The sequence below is a fragment of the Hippopotamus amphibius genome, chromosome 17, assembly GCF_030028045.1.
Source record: "Hippopotamus amphibius kiboko isolate mHipAmp2 chromosome 17, mHipAmp2.hap2, whole genome shotgun sequence".
Classification (NCBI taxonomy): domain Eukaryota; kingdom Metazoa; phylum Chordata; class Mammalia; order Artiodactyla; family Hippopotamidae; genus Hippopotamus; species Hippopotamus amphibius.
In genome coordinates this window covers 21,949,661-21,967,015 of record NC_080202.1, presented here as the reverse complement: position 1 = coordinate 21,967,015, position 17,355 = coordinate 21,949,661, and the positions used below count along the sequence as shown (strand labels likewise).

General features: G+C 39.9%; 1 protein-coding gene across 13 annotated transcripts in view; it reads left to right on the top strand.

The window, feature by feature from the left end:
* The window catches only part of TADA2A (transcriptional adaptor 2A), a 44,971-nt gene that overhangs the window by 11,140 nt on the left and 16,476 nt on the right, over positions 1-17,355 (top strand). For 11 of the 13 annotated variants that reach the window (XM_057715006.1, XM_057715007.1, XM_057715010.1 and 8 more), the window contains 5 exons: positions 6-65; positions 9,454-9,545; positions 12,238-12,395; positions 13,352-13,440; positions 14,647-14,719. In XM_057715006.1, coding sequence (XP_057570989.1) covers positions 6-65; positions 9,454-9,545; positions 12,238-12,395; positions 13,352-13,440; positions 14,647-14,719 — 472 coding nt within the window. The remainder of the gene's footprint in view (positions 1-5; positions 66-9,453; positions 9,546-12,237; positions 12,396-13,351; positions 13,441-14,646; positions 14,720-17,355) is intronic. The other 2 variants (XM_057715011.1, XM_057715018.1) reach the window with 2 other exon arrangements.

Sequence of the window (17,355 nt, the reverse complement as noted above, 5' to 3'; positions counted from 1 at the left end):
TGCAGTGTTTCACTCGAGGATTTGAGTACAAGAAACATCAAAGTGATCATACTTACGAAATAATGGTAATGTGAAGTTATAGGAATTTCCCTTCATTTTCAAATATTATACTAGGAATTAGTCTTTTTTTCTTCATTTGCAAGTATCTCCCTTTTCTTTCCCCCACTTCTGAATTTGGTAATCTTTGCCCAATAAGCTTTTTTGGGTTTTATGGATCTACTAAGGCATTTAAGTCCAAAAATCACTTTATATACTCAGATTTTGGGTTTAAATTAGAAGGAATTTAAAGGAAGTGCTTCTTGAGATTTACTAATATAAGAATCAGAGGTGTGCTGCTTTCTGGGTTCATTGATAAACATGTAAATGTGTTGTCGCTGTGTTTGGCTAATGGTATTTTCATGTGGTTTGTGTGGGCAGTGGTGATATTTATGTCTGGCACTGCACCTCCTGGCCTTGGGGAAATTAGTTACCCTCAGAGAGTTAAGTTGTAAAATGAATGTAGGGTGAATAATATAGTAATATATAAAATCACTTTGAAGAGATAGACTGACTTATAGGCCAGAATAAGACTTGGCTGTAATCTGATTGTTTGCCACCTCTAAAGAAGGAATGAGAGGCAGTGTTGGTAGTGTCCTTCCAGTATCTAGCCAAAGGAATGTGCACTTTAATAAGCCGACGTGAATGTCTGGTATGCTTGGCAGGTGTAAATACAGTACCTATGTCAGTTATCAGAGCCTAACTCCCAGTTCACCAAGTCGTTTTCTTACATTTGGCCTCTCATGTCATTTTTCTTACAGGAAGGAATGCTGGTTGGGCATCTTCTTGACAGTAATTTTACATCATGGATTAATCCATTGATACTTGTGTTAGTTTTCTCTTGTTGCCGTAACAGCTTACCAAAAATGAAGCAGCTTAAGACAACACAAATTTTTCATCTCACAGTTCTGTTGGTCAGAAAACCGTTATGCTCAGTGGTTTGCTCCAGATTCCATAAGGCTGAAATGAAAGTGTTGACCTGTCTCGGTTTTTATCTGGAGATGCTAGGGGAGAATCCACTTCCAGTCCACTTCCATTCTCATTCAAGCTGTAGGAATTCCCTGCCAGGAGGTTGTAGGACTGACACTACTGTTTCTTTATTGGTTGTTAGCCAGGGATTGCTCTCAGTCTCAAGAGGTTCTGGGCTCCCTTTCTCCATATTCAAAGCCAGCGATGGCATGGAGTCCTTGAGGGTTATTGGTGAAATGCTTGGCGTCTCTCCGACCACTCCTGGTTCATCTCCCCTGTGCGGAATGTGTCTGATTATTCTGCCTCTCTCTTCTACTTTTAAGGGCTGTGTGATTACATTGGGCCCCTCTGCATAATCTCCGTGTTTTACAGTCAGTTGATTAGTACCTTAATCCCATCAGTGTAGTCCCTTCACAGTAATATCTAGTTAGTGTTTGATTGAATAATCAGGGGACAGGACTTTTGGGGGCAGTGGGGGAACATCTTTAGAATTCTGTCTGCCACAGCACTGTAGCATATCTACTTCAGTAAGTCAGCATCTCCAAGTCTGATTGTTTGTGAAGTCTTATTTAAGTGAGTTTCTGAGCCTGTAATGCTGGGAGTCAGATCCTGGTCCATAATGAATTAGTCAAAGAAATGCTCCTTAGTAAGAGTTCTTGGCAGTCAACTGTGTAGCCTTCCCTACCTCTCTCTAAACACCTTCAGTCTTCTAAGTAGTTTCTTCACTAATTATAAAATTTGGAGTATATTTTTTAATATTAGACTTTATTTTTGTTTTTGTTTTTAATAAATTATTTATTTTATTGGCTGTGTTGGGTCTTCGTTGCTGCACATGGGCGTTTCCTAGTTGTGGCGAGGGGGGGCTACTCTTCGTTGTGTGCGGGCTCCTCATTGCAGTGGCCTCTCGTTGTGGAGCACAGGCTCTAGGCGCGTGGGCTTCAGTAGCTGCAGCACATGGGCTCAATAGTTGTGGCTCACAGGCTCTAGAGCACAGGCTCAATAGTTGTGGTGCACGGGCTTAGTTGCTCCGCTGCATGTGGAATCTTCCCAGAGCAGGGCTCAAACCCATGTCCCCTGCATTGGCAGGTGGATTCTTAACCACTGCGCCACCAGGGAAGTCCTAGACTTTGTTTTTTAGAGCAGTTACAGGTTCACAGCAAAATTGAGTAGAAAGTATAGAAATTTCCCGTAAATCCTCTGCCCCCACAAATGCATAGCCTCCCCTATTATCAGCATCCCCCACCAGAATTGTACATATGTTACCATTGAGGAACCTACATTGACACCTCATTATCGCCCAAAGTCCACAGTTTACGTTAGGGTTCACTCTTGGTGATGTAGATTCTATGGGTTTGTAGAAATATATAATGACATGTAACCACCATTACAGTATCACACAGAGTAGTTTCATAGTCCTAAAATTTTTCTGTGTTCTGCCTGTTCATCTGTCCCTCCCCCAACCCCTGGCAACCACTAATCTTTTTATGATCTCCATAGGTTAGCCTTTTCCAAAATGTCATATAGTTGGAATCATACAGTGTATAGCCTTTTCAGATTGACTTCTTTCACTAAGTAATATGTATTTAAGTTTCCTCCATGTCTTCATGGCTTGATAGCTCATTTCTTTTTTAACACTGAATAATATTCTGTTGTCTGGATGTGCCACAGTTTATTTATTCATCCACCTACTGAAGGACATCTTGGTTGCTTCCAAGTTTTGACAGTTAAGAATAAAGCAGCTGTAAATATCCATGTGCAGGTTTTTCTACAGACATACATTTTCAACTCCTTTAGGTAAATATCAAGGAACATGGTTGCTAGATCACATCCTAAGAGTATGTTACCATTTTGCGTTCACACCAGCAATGAAAGTGAGTTCCTGTTCCTCCACATCCTTCTTCAGCATTTAGTGTTGTCAGTGTTGTGGCTTTTGGCCATTCTGATAGGTATATAATGCTAACCTGCATTTCTCTGACAACATATGATGTGGATCTTTTCCTTTCTTTCTTTCTTTCTTTCTTTCTTTCTTTCTTTCTTTCTTTCTTTCTTTCTTTCTTTCTTTCTTTTTCTTTCTTCCTTCCTTCCTTCCTTCCTTCCTTCCTTCCTTCCTTCCTTCCTTCCTTCCTTCCTTTCTTTCTTTCATTTATTTATCTGTATTGGGTCTTCTTTGCTGCATGCAGGCTTTCCTCTAGTTGTGGCGAGCAGGGGCTACTCTTCGTTGTGGTGTGTGGGCTTCTCATTGGGGTGGCTTCTCTTGTAGAGCATGGGCTCTAGGCATGTGGACTTCAGTAGTTGTGGCATGTGGGCTCAGTAGTTGTGGCTCTCGGGCTTTAGAGCACAGGCTCAGTAGCTGTGGCGCATGGGCTTAGTTGCTCCCTCGGCCTATGGGATCTTCCTGGACCAGAGATCAAACCTGTGTCCCCTGCATTGGCAGGTGGATTCTTTTTTTTTTTTTTTTTTACTTTATTTTTATTTATTGGCTGTGTTGGGTCTTTGTTGCTGCATATGGGCTTTCTCTAGTTGTGGTGAGCAGGGGCTACTCTTCATTGTGGTGCGTGGGCTTCTCATTGTGGTGGCTTCTTTTGTTGTGGAGCATGGGCTCGAGGTGCGTGGGCTTCAGTAGTTGTGGCACGTGGGCTTAATTGCTCAACAGCGTGTGGAATCTCCCCAGACCAGGGCTCAAACCCGTGTCCCCTGCATTGGCAGGCAGGTTCTTAACCACTGTGCCACCAGGGAAGCCCGGCAGGTGGATGGATTCTTAACCACTGCACCACCAAGGAAGTCCTAGCACTTTTTCATATGAATGATTTTTTTTTTCCCTTTTGTTAATTGCAAAATGAATGAAGGAGGAGAGTATGGTCAAAGTAGCTATGGCTTTGAATTCATTTCACCAAGGTTATCAGATCTTCAGAAAGTTGAATTGTGAAAATAATTCCTTAAAGGATAATTCAGTATAGGTTGGGTAGGTTGAGGTTATCTACTGCAGGAAAGCAGACCATCAGCTCTCTTTAGCTCTTCTGGGCACCATGCCTTCGCATAATGCTGATGGCACAAAGTGTCACTCCAAGTCCACCTAACTCTTCAGATTGCATCATCCTTTTCTCACATATTCTGCACCCATACAAACACATTTCAGAATTCTGTCCTTTATTTTGTAGAGCTTGCGAAGGTTACTAATACTCTGTTTTCTGCTGGTCTTTATCTTTCCCAGATAAGGAAAAGAAGAATCTTTCCCTTTGTAGGAATGATGACCAAATTTTGGTTTTCTACACATGAAGCCACTAAAAACTTGATTTTTTTTTTTATGCATATGAAGCCTCAGAAAACTTTAAATGGTTTTCAGTACTTTTGCCATCTCACAGTGCTATATTTTTGGAAGTTACTCATGCTGTGGTGGGTGGTGCATTAATCAGGATTTTTGAGTTCTTTGCCTATTTTTGTCTTATAATTCTTAGAACCTTGAACAAGTCAAGGCACCTCTTTCAGCCACACCCTTTATACTAGTGATTCTTAAACTTTAGTGCATGAGAATCATCTGGGAGCTTCCTAAAATTATAGATTCCTAGGCCTCATTGTTAGAGATTCTGATTCAGTAGGGCCAAGATTGGGTCCAGAAATTGAATAACATTGATTCACCTTTAAGAAAAACCAACTTATGCCCATTTGTTTTTTGGTGTAGAAAGTCCTTCTGGTTTATCTCACAGTAAAGTTGGTGAAGGCTAATTAATATTCTAAAATACACTTTTAGAAATGACAGACTTTTCGACTATGAGTTGTCATATTTACCTGTATTTATGGTACTTTCCAGATTGAGTGATTATTTTGAATTTAATATAGACATAGACTGAAATTTCTCTTTTGGATTTTGTAGTACCTCACATGAGGCATATTCCTAGTACACACTCAGATAAAATGTATTGCTTATTAGTAATGTAATTTTACAGATCACAGATTTTTTTTTGTCATTAACAAAAGATAGAACTTCTAAATGCCTGCGTGATCTGAAAATCTCTTGTCACTTATTTTTTAACTTACAGTAAATATAAAGCTTACACTAAAATATAGAAAATGGTGTGTCAGTTATCTGTTGCCCCCTAACAGCTACCTCAAAACTTCATGGTTTAAAATAACAACCATTTTATTATCTCCCATGGTTTTGTGGGTCAGGAATTCAGATTGGTATCATGAGAGCAGTTTTCAGTTGATTCCACATGATGTGCTGGGAGTAGAAGTCCAAGGGGACTTTTTTCACTTTTAGCACCTCAGGATGGCTTAAATTGGTCGAATTGAATTGGAACATCTTAACTGCCTGAGGCCTTTGGTTCCTCCCCAGGTAGCCTCAGGGCCTTTCCCTCTTTGTATGTGGTCTTTCCATAAAGGCAGCTAGAATTCTTCTCTGGCGGTTCAGAGCTCTCCCAAAGGAGAAAAAGTAGAACCTGCCAGTCCTTCTTAAGCAAGTCATAGGTTCAGCCCATATTAAATGGGAAGGGACCACACAAGGATGTGAATTCTATAAGTTCATTGGGGCCACCACTGTAATCAGCTACCACATATAGTGTAATAAATTCTCATATATCTGTCACTGGCTCTTAAAATTACCAACTCATACCCTGTCTTGTTTCATCTAAACCCCTACCCACCCCCCCACCCCCAGCTTATTTTGAAACAGATCCCCTAAATATCATATTTAACCTGTAAATGTTTCATTAGACCACTCTAAAATTTAAAAGTAACTCAAGTCACTTTTCACATTTCCTCAATCATCGCAAAAAAGCTTTTTAAAAAATCTGGGGACTTCCTTGGTGGCGAAGTGGTTAAGAATCCGCCTGCCAGTGCAGGGGACACGGGTTCAATCCCTGGTCTGGGAAGATGCCACATGCTGCAGAGCAAGTAAGCCTGTGCGCCACAACTACCGAACCCGCACACGTAGGGCCTGTGCTCTGCAACAAGAGAAGCCCCTGCAATGAGAAGCCTGCACACCGCAACGAAGAGTAGCCCCTGCTCACCATAAGTAGAGAAAGCCTGTGCACAGCAATGAAAACCCATCGCGGCCAAAAACAAATAAATAAATAAATAAATTTATAAAAAATAATAATAAAAAAAACTTTAAAATATGCTCTCTTCTCCATCCCTGAAACAGTCACTATTCTGATTTTTATCACAATAGATCAGTTTTGCATATTCTAGAACTACATATAAACGGATTCATTCTGTGTGTACTCTTGTTTCTGGCTTGTTTCATTCAGCATGTTTTTGAGATTTATTCAGGTTGTATATAATAGTTCATTCCTTTTTGTTACCAAGTAATATTTCATGGTATGAATATAGCACAATTTGTTTACCCATTTTCCTATTGATAGAGACTGGGCTTTGCCTAGTTTGGGGCTATTAAGAATAAAGCTGCTGTGAACATTTTTGAATAAGGCTTTCTATGGACATATATTTTTGTTTTTCTTGGGTAAACACTTAGGAGTGGAATTGCTGGATCATAAAATAAATGATTATTTAACTTTTAAGAAGCTGTCAAAAAAAAGTTCCCTTAAATGTTTGTATCACTTTATAGCTTGGCTAGAAGTGTATGAGAGTTCTGACTGCTCCATGTGCTTGCCAGCTTTTGATGTTGTGAGTTTCTTCATTCTGGTATTCTAGTGGGTACCATGAATGTGTAGTGGTATCATAATTTTTCTTCTGACTTCTGAATTTGGAGTTCAGATATGGTCCATACATTCCAATTGGTTGCCTCATATATTTATCCTATGGGTTCTCCCTCTCCTTCCCCTCCTTCCCCCATTGTTTCTCTCGTTTCAGATAGTTTGATTGTTTAAAAACCTGGATAGGGACTTCCTAGGTGGCGAAGTGGTTAAGAATCCGCCTGCCAATGCAGGGGACATGGGTTTGATCCCTGCTCCAGGAAGATCCCACATGCCATGCAGCAACTAAGCCCGTGTGCCGCAGCTATTGAGCCTGTGTGCCACAACTACTGAAGCCCATGCACCTAGAGCTCCTCAACAAGAGAAGCCACCACAGTGAGAAGCCCACACACCACAATGAAGAGTAGCCCTGCTTACTGCAACTAGAGAAAGCCTGTGTGTAGCAACGAAGACCCAATGCAGCCAATAAATAAATAAATAAATTTATTTTAAAAAAATACAAAAAAACCCTGGGTTTTTGGGATTTCCCTGGTGGTGCAGTGGTTAAGACTCCACGCTCCCAGTGCAGGGGGCTGGGGTTTGATCCCTGGTCAGGAAACTAGATCCCACATGCATGCTGCAACTAAGAGTTCACATGCCACAGCTAAGTAGCCTGCCTGCCACAACTAAGACCTGGTGCAACCAAATAAATCAGTCAATAAATAAATATTTTTAAAAAATAAAAATGAAAACCTGGGTTGTTTGTCTTATAGATGTTAGTGCAGTCTAGGTTTTGCTAATTAACGTGTTCCTCTGACTTCTGTGTTTCCTACAAATTAGTAATTAGTATATACTGGCTGTATCACATTCATTCACGATCGTTGTCTAGATCTGTTCATCTGGGATTGCAAAATACATAGTTATCTTTTAATTCTGTCCTTTCATGAGATTAAATATTTCTATAAAAAGAAATTTCCCTTCATGATGTGGTCACCCTGAGGTAAAGTTTGTGTAGAAGGGCAGGATAAATTATTTCCCTTTATTTACTAGTTTTGAAAGTATGAGTTGGTTCCCTGGCATCTGCTAGATATTTAGAGTGTTTAACGTGTTTTAATCCTTTGCAGTTGTTATTCTTAATTAATGCTCAAAATATTCCATTTTTGGTTAGTGGGAACCTCTACAAGTTGACCTCTCAGTCCTTTTGACATGGCCCTTATAGTCTTTGAGAGTTTCTTTGCTTTCCATTATAACAAAATGCTCCAGTTTTATCTTGTACATTTCCTACCCAAACCTGGAATTGGCTTTTTCTTCAAGGAGCCCTGGTTCCTTTAGTGGTAAATCGCATTTAGAGACCACATACTGGGCATTAGAAGTGTTCATTGCTGCTGGGTTAGTCTTTTTTTCTAGACCTTTTCATTAGACAGTGTTAGGAAAGTTTTTAAATTTCTTATACAATTTTTAAAGGTTATGTTTCATTTACAGTTACTGCAAAATATTGGCTACATTCCCCATGTACACGTAGCCTATCTTACACCCAGTGGTTTGTACCTCCCACTCCTCCAACCCTATACTGTATCCCCCTCATCCACACTGGTAATCACTGGTTTGTTCTTTATATAGGAAATTATCGTTTTAAGACAAATACATCATGAGCTCATACTAAAACTTACGATTCAAATACAGGACTGCACGGTTTTACATAGCCTCATAGATCTTACATATTTTTTTTCCCCAAGCCCCTAATCCCACTGCCCAGTGATACCAGTACAGTTACTTATTTGCGCTACCCCACAACATAGCAACATATAATAATCTCAGAATAAATGTACCAGCACTATTTGAAAACAGTTTTAAGATTTTTTTTGGCAGTTCCCTTTACTTTTAAGGGATAGTCTACTAGAAATAGTCAAGTTACTGTGTTTTAAAGTCACTTTATTTCTGTGTGATTATGCCTTAAAATTAATTCATAGGTTTATTTGTTACATTTTGCTTTTGATTCTTATGATTTTAAAATTTAATAATTAATGTGCGATATTTATGTTTTCAAAGTCAAGTCTACAAAGGAGGACTGTTCAGAGAGGCCCAGCTTCTATCCTTGTCCTTTCTACTGTATTTTCTCCCTCCCTCCCCCATAGGTAACCTTGGTTTTAATACATGGTTTATTCTTGCTTTTTAAAAGATAGCAATATACACATTTGTATTTTCCTCTTTCTTAGCTAAATAGGAACATACTATAATGCTTATCTTTACCTTTGTGCTAAGATTAAAAAACATATTTCTTTTATTTATGTGTATTGGCTGCGTTGGATCGTCGTTGCTGTGAGGGCTTTCTCTAGTTGCGGCAGGCGGGGGCTACTCTTCATGGCAGTGCATGTGCTTCTTATTGCGGTGGCTTCTCTTGTTGTGGAGCACGGGCTCAATAGTTGTGACTCGTGGGCTTTAGAGCACAGGCACAGTAGTTGTGGGGCATGGGCTTAGTTGCTCCGTGGCATGTGGGATCTTGCCCAACCAGGGCTTGAACCCGTGTCCCCTGCATTGGCAGGCGGATTCTTAACCACTGCACCACCAGGGAGGTCCCTAAAAAACATATATTTCTGCATGAGTCACATGGCATTTATGGTTGATATTTATTAGAGACCCCTGTAGCTAATGGTGGAAATAGAGGTGGGGGGGGGGTGTGGACGACTAATAAGAATGTACTTCAGGCACTTCTCAATCCCATGAGAATGACAGCCATTTGACTATAATTAGAATTACACTTGGAGTTGCTGGGTTCCATTTCTATGTTTGTTCTTAGGCAAAACTTTTTCTTCCTTAGACCTCAGATTTTCCTGTTCTTGACCCCAGCTGGACTGCTCAAGAAGAAATGGCCCTTTTAGAAGCTGTGATGGACTGTGGCTTTGGAAATTGGTAAGAGCTTGGGAGTAAGGGTTGTCCTGCCCTTGTGAGCTCTGAGAAGAAGGTGCTGTTGAAGGTAAAAGGAGGAGCCTCAGAAAAAGGAGTTTGGGGGCCATATGTTGCTTTTCTGTTGACCCATGACTTAGAGACAAGTCCTCTTCCCCTCTGCACATTATTTTCTAAGGCCAAAATGCCTCACAGGGCTATGGGATATTTAGTGGTCCTTAACTGGGCAGCTCTAAAAGGCTGCTTTGGGCATATCAACACAGGGAAGGTCGGTTATTCCTTTCTGAACGGTGGGGAAGTTTAGACTTACTTGTTATTGCTCCTTTCTGATTTTTTTAATTTTTCTGTAGATGCCCTCGTCATTTAAGTGAGTCAGACTTTAGATAGACGGCCCTGGCTTACCTGAGATTCAGGTTTGACAGAGTACCTATTCACATTCCGTATTTTTAGCTTGTAGATACCTGCCTTAGTCCAAGCTTGGCAGAACTGAATAGCACTCATAGCTGTTGCCCCATAGGGCGACACTGCTTAATAGTAATACCACCACTTTCATTTTTACCTTTTGGGAGTACTTTCACACTGATGATTTCATTTTGTGAACTAGATAGCAGAGACATTATTAAATATATTTTGTTCATGAAGAATCTGAAGCTTAGGGAGTTAAAATGACTTCTTATGACCACAGAGTTTGTTAATGAAGGACCCTTAACTAGCTCTTCCCTGTCCTGACTTCCTAGTGTATATAATCTATCCTGGTGTTAATAGAACACCTCCCTCATGTCCAGGGCCTTGAAGGAGACTTGAGTTCAGTTCACATTTTGCTTGTATTCATTCATTCAACATTTATTAAGAATCATAAAATATGTTTTATTACAGGAATACCAGAGAAGATAGAAAAAGTGATCCTTGGCTTGCTGATTATCTTTGGCCTAGTTTTTCATTTTTTGCTTACCATTCTGTCTAAAATGGGCTAATCCTCTTTGTCCTCCTTCCCTCTTAGCAAAGACCACAAAAAGACTATTGTTTCTCTGTCTGCTGTGGGTAAGACATTAAGCTTGGTGGTGAGGATGCTAGAGCCAAGAATTATGACATGTATCCTGCCCTCAAGAAGCTTATAGTCTAGTAGGGGAATCAAAATATATGTACAGATGATTGACGTATGCAAAGCAGAGCATAGTAATGCCTTAGGAGAAGGACAAGTGAAGTATTGTGGAAGAGCAAAGTTGAGAGGGGATTTTGAGAGATTTCACCTTTACTGCTCCATCATCTGGGCCAGGAGTCAGGGGTCTTAAGTAAAAATTAAGTGGCTTTGTCACTTATGTGCTTTGTGTTCCTAAGCAAGTTTCTTTTTCTTTCTTTTTCTTTTTTTAAAATATTTATTTATTTATTTATTTGGCTGCTCCGGGTCTTAATTGCAGAACACAGGATCTTTGCTGCGGCATGCAATCTCTTAGTTGCGGCATGTGGACTCTTAGCTGTGGCATGCAGACTTCTTAGTTGAGGCATTCAAACTCTTAGTTGTGGCATGCATGCGGGATCTACTTCCCCAACCAGGGATGGAACCTGGGCCCTGTGCATTGGGAGCATGGAGTCTTACCCACTTGGACCACCAGGGAAGTCCCTAAACGAGTTTCTTAATCTCTTTGGGCCTCATTTTTTCATCTGTGAAATTGAGATAGTAAATATACTACAGTTAACACTAGGATTTATTTAAATTATGTTGTGAATATTTCTAACTTAGAGCTTGGTCTTTTGTGAGAGCTCTAGTAAAGAAGTGTTTGTTCATGTGAAGTGTTTTGTAAACTATAAAACATGCAAATATAAAACTATTTTGGGGACTTCCCTGGTGACGCAGTGGATAAAAATCCACCTGCCAATGCAGGAGACATGGGTTTGATCCCTGGTGCGGGAAGATCCCACATGCCGCAGAGCAACTAAGCCCATGAGCCACAACTACTGAGCCTGCGCTCTAAAGCCCGCAAGCCACAACTGTGGAGCTCATGTGCCATGACTACTGAAGCCCGCACGCCTAGAGCCCATGCTTTGCAACATGAGAAGCCACCACAATGAGAAGCTTGCGCACCACAACGAAGAGTAGCCCCTGCTTGCCACAACCAGAGAAAGCTGGCATGCAGTAACAAAGACCCAACGCAGCCAATAAATAAACAAAATTTTTAAAAATAAATAAAAAAATAAAACTATTATATACATTTTGAATGTTCTGAAGTGGCTTATTATTATTTATAGCAATTCTTTTGGTAGAGCCTAGCTCACAGGGAAATTTACAGATTTTCTAGTGATCGTCCTTTCTTGTGGTAGAAAGGAAAGGGCTTTTTATTTTTTTTGGCCGTGCCGCATGGCATGTGGGATCTTAGTTCCCTGACCAGGGATCAAACCCAAGCCGCCTGCATTGGAAGGATGGAGTCTTAACCACTGGTCCGCCTGGGAAGTCCAGGAAAGGGCTCTTTAGATCTTGTTTCTGTATCTTGGAATAGCAGAATTTGGAACATCAGACTGCACCAATACTGTGTTTATATTTGTCTCATTGTTCTACTGATAGCTCTGTGATACCAGTTTGGAGGTGTCAAGATCCAGGCATTACATAGGTGGGACTTAAAACATGGAAAGAACAAATCCTGCTTTGACCATTATGTATAAATGAGAACACTACTTCCTTCTCTCTTTTTCCCCACTCTAGGCAGGATGTAGCCAATCAGATGTGCACCAAGACCAAGGAGGAGTGTGAGAAGCACTACATGAAGCATTTCATCAATAACCCTCTGTTTGCATCTACCCTGCTGAACCTGAAGCAAGCAGAAGAGGCAAAAACTGCTGACACAGCCATTCCATTTCACTGTAAGTACCTCCCTGTATCAGTAAGAGAGTCCAATATTTAGCTCATTATAATTAATCATCTCAATGTTAAGTCCAAGAAGCAATTTGTTATTTTTGTTCACTTGGTTGTGGCAATAATAGTGAACATTTTTTTTTTAAGATCTCATGTGACTTAGGGACTCATGGGTCTTCTAACAAAACATAACCAAAGCCATGATGAATTATAAATGGACATCTTTTCTGAATGACTCCCAGAGCACGAGTAATGAGATATGCATGTTTTTCTTTCCCCGCCTTTCCCTCATACTCTCTGGAAAGAGTTTCATAGCTGACTAACTCAAGTCCTGATGATACCTCCTGTTTGAATAGCCCTTTGAATGTTAGCACCTTGTTCTCAAATGCTTTAGACCATTTCTTCCTCATGGCAACCCAGTGAGACAGGCAGAGCAAGTGCTTTTGTTTTGCACACAAGGAAACCGAGATTCAGAAAGGTTAAATAATTTGTACAAGATCATGGGACTAGTGGATGTTATGTTAGTGCCTGCACTCTATTCCAGCTAACTCCAGATCCAGTGGGGTTTTTTGCGTCAGTTGAATGGGATTTGTAAATTGAGATTGGTCCTAAGGGGTAAGGGAGCTGAAGCAGACAGGGTAGATACTTAAGCTCTGTAATATTAAGGAAAAGATCCTTGATTTTCTTTCATATTAGGAAAGCAGAAATCAGAGGGAATTTCCCATATTTACTTCGAGGATTCCCTAAGTCTTAGTTTCTTTTTTAAGAAATCAATTTGTTTCCATAATACTTTATCTTTTTTACTTTTCCTTTATAAAAATCTTTTGAATTTTATTTATTCTCTCAGATACTGTCTTTCTCTAAACAAAAATATTCCAGAGTCTAAATGAGGGCTTTTTTTGTGTCACTTTTTTTAATGCCAATATTTTATTAAGTAACTAAGAAAAACTCTAAATTCTTTCAGCTACAGATGACCCTCCCCGACCCTCCTTTGACTCCTTGCTTTCTCGGGACATGGCAGGATACATGCCAGCTCGAGCAGATTTCATTGAGGTAGGAGAAACTTGTTTTTGTTTTGGATGAAGCGATATCTCTTACCTATAGGTTCCATACCACTAAAAAGAGATTTTCAAAGCACTGTAATTTGTTAGGTCACATTTTCTCCATTTGAGTGCCTTTTTCTCATTTGTAAACATTTACTTTAGAAAGGTAAAAGTTCCTCAGACCAAAAACCTATTTCTTAAGTTTTGGTGGTATTGACTCCTGCTTCCTTAGTAAGGGGTTTCTATAGTCTGATTCTCATTCCACATCTAGGGGATTTCAAGGCTGTACTGTATCAGGGAGTTGGCAAACTTTTTCTGTTAAGGTCCAGATAATGAATATTTTAGATTTTGTAGACCATAAAGTCTCTGTTGGAACTAAAGTTTGCCATTATTATGCAAAAGCAGCATAGATAATAGTAAACAAATGAGCGTGCCTGTGCTCCAGTAAAACTTTATTTACAAAAATAGGCAGTGGGGTGAGTCTGGTCTGTAAGCTGTAGTTTGCTGACCTCCGTACCATATTCACAAGTATATAAAGAATGATGAATGTGTATAAAAACTACATGTTTTTCATTCAGCTCTGGAGTTAAAAGCCATATGAATATAGTCACAAGTCTCTTGATTTATCACCTAATCCACAATTATAGTACTCCTGGAGGTAATTAAAGTTTAGCAACCTGCAAACAATTTTGCTGGCCATACCCAGGTCAGCATTTTGTTCCTGGCAGCTGCTGTTGTAGAGCTACCTCATAGACACTACCCATGCAGATTGTACTCATTGAATAGAATATGAACAGATCTACCCATTGAGCTGTGTAAGCAATATTATGGAATAAATAGAGCCCCGGGAGATGGTAAAAAGGTAGAGGAATTAATGCAGATGGTTTTCTTACCTAAATACTTGAAGGACTAGTTGCAGTTAGATTTTCTTGAGTTAGATTTTATGAACAGACTACTTTTAGTTTTTAAAACAATAGGTTTGACTTCATTCTTGGACTCATAACTTTCTCATTTTTTGCTGTCACTACTGCCTGAAAGCCTCTCAGATTTTTCCCATGACTTGTTATTTATGGCAGTTATCCTGGCCTTGTACTCCATTCAGTACTTTTTAACAAGTGTTTGTTTATAATTTGCTGTTTGTTTCTAAAGCATGGCTCCTATAAAGGCATTACTCAAAGCTGATGGATTTGAGGTGGAAATTGTTTTTCCCAAACAGGAGTTTGACAATTATGCAGAATGGGACTTGAGAGACATTGATTTTGTTGAAGATGACTCGGACATTTTACACGGTAACATTTTATTTCAGCAGATGTTTTTATTGATTGCAGACAGTGATGACACTGTATGGGGTGCTAGGAATATAAGAATGAGTAAAACATGTCTCCTGTCCCTTATGGGACTCAAATCACACTGGTTAAGTTGCTGAACTTACCCTGTTGCTGGGATTTGACCATAATGAGAAAGATCACTTGTGATGATGGTGAGAATGTTGATCATATAATGGTAGTTGGGAATATCCCATCCCTTGGACTGCATGAGCTTTCTTTTGACTGAGATAAGCCTACACTGAGGTAATTGGTTAAATGGACCCCACTGCCTCCTTAAAAGAAAGGGAATCAGGGTGAAAGACCTGGGACTTCAATGGCACCTGCTGATACTATATAATTTGTTCCCCCAAATTTCCCATAGCAGGGGAAAGGAATGGACGTTCAGGAGTTTTTAGACCAAGATTGGAAATTTCTTGTTTCTCAGAACTGTTGAATTTTTAGCACTTCTGAATTCTCATCTAAGATTAGCCCTCTGAGGATTTATGTCAACTCTTTTGTTATAATGTAAATGGCTAATGCCAACAGGGCTCTTTAAAGGGGATGGTTAGACTTTCACTGAATGCCTTTTTTCCCTTCTTTCCATTTTCAGTGAACTACATGTTTAAAATAATCCCCAATCTTCTGTTTCATTTCAGTCCATAATTGAGGGAGATGCAGTAGGTGAATAATGCTTCCTTGGGTTCTGTATTTCCTAAACAGCATCGTCATTGTTGCTCTTAAGTGTATGTCTCAGGTCGGAAAGGCAAGTAGGAATCCTTACTGAATTATAAATCAAGTTTTCATATTGCATTAACTGGTCCTCTGTCATTTGAAGGGGAATTTGATTCTTCTCTCCATAGAAGAGCTGTCTAGGTATTTGTTACACCAGATCTGGGACCAAGAAAGAGTCCTCATAAAATGTTTTCCTTTAGAGTTTTTTTCTGCATATTTCTTGAGCAGTTTTCTTTGCAAAATCTCATTTCTATCCTTTTCTCCCACACAACTTTAAGGAAAGTCAGAGTGACGCAGATTGAACTAAAAGAGGAAAGCTTGAAAGCAAACTACTTAATCGTTCACTAGAGCCATTGTAATTGTTCACTCTTTCATGTCAATCTCTGCTTTTCAACCTCGGTAACTCATGTTACTGTCTATTCTCACCTCGTGTGTTGTTCCCTTGAAGGCAATGTGCAGGTTGCCATTCAGTATTTCTCATCATACATGCCAGCTTTAATTAAAATGGTATTTGCTTCCTGGCTTGTATCTTTCTTATCCAGAATGCAAAAAGGCAGTTTCATAAATATCATTCTTTTAGATACTATTCAAAAGTACTGAACTTTTGAAAGTCAGAATCTCTAATGTCCATAATGGCTCAACTATGTAAGGGACTTGCTGAATCACTTCTCCAGGCCCTAATCCAAGGTCTTCTTTCTTAAGCCTGAACATTATTAAGAAAACTGTAGTAATGGTTGCTATTTAATTTCACTCTTCATTCTTTGTGGAAGCAGGATTTGCAATTTCTGCTGGTGCACTTATGGTCCTTTCTGTAATTAAGTGGGGGCAAAAGGAAAAAAATCAAAAAGAAGCAATTGATTAGCAAATTTTATTTCAGTTGGCATTTCAAACCTATAACATGCTTTAGTTATTTGTATTCTTTCTACAGTTTCTACAGCCTTTTAGGTTATATAATTCTAGTTCATTTGAACTAACAATCAGTTATTGATTGTTATACATAAGTAGTTTTAACAGCACTTAAATAATAATCCTTACCTCCCCTTTCCCTCTGTGTCTAGTAGTGAACTATAAGATGTTTAGATGGGTGCTTTTTATTTTTTTATTTTTTTAAATACTTTTATTTCTTCCTTTCATATCAGTATCTTTTATTTATTTATTTTTTTATTTTAATTTATTGGCTGTTTTGGGCCTTGACTGCTGTGCACGGGCTTTCTATAGTTGCAGAGAGTGGGGGCTACTCTTCATTGCAGTGCGCAGGCTTCTTATGGTGGTGGCTTCTCTTGTTGTGGAGCATGGGCTTCAGTAGTTGCAGCACATGGGCTCGGTAGTTGTGGCTCACGGACTCTAGAGCGTAGGCTCAGTAGTTGTGGCGCACAGGCTTAGTTGCTCCGTGGCATGTGGGATCTTCCCAGACCAGGGCTCGAACTCGTGTCCCCTACACTGGCAGGTGGATTCTTAACCACTGCACCACCAGGGAAGCCCCGATGGGTGCTTTTTAAAAGGTGATGACATTATAAAGAGGTTTAGCAGGACTGGAGATCAAAGGGTTGACCTGCTGGTGCTACACGGGGATGCTTTGTTCATGGCTCTGAGTTCTCATATTATGTCTTCTGGCAGCATGACCTGCTGTCCAGTGGGGCGTTTTGCCCCTGAGCTGAGCAGTTTCTCCCAGAACACTCAGTGAAGGGGACTAGGAGCCCAAGGAAACTAAGAAGGAATGAGAAGGAGCTTTTTCTGCCCACCTAGAACAGAAAGAGGGGCACATATTTTGTGCAAATCAGGACAGTGATTCAAGCTCAGGCTTGTTTGTGAGTCCCTGTGATCTTGGGCAAGTCCTTGCCAATCTCGCTTGCTATTTCATCCCAAAGAAGGGATGACACTCATTA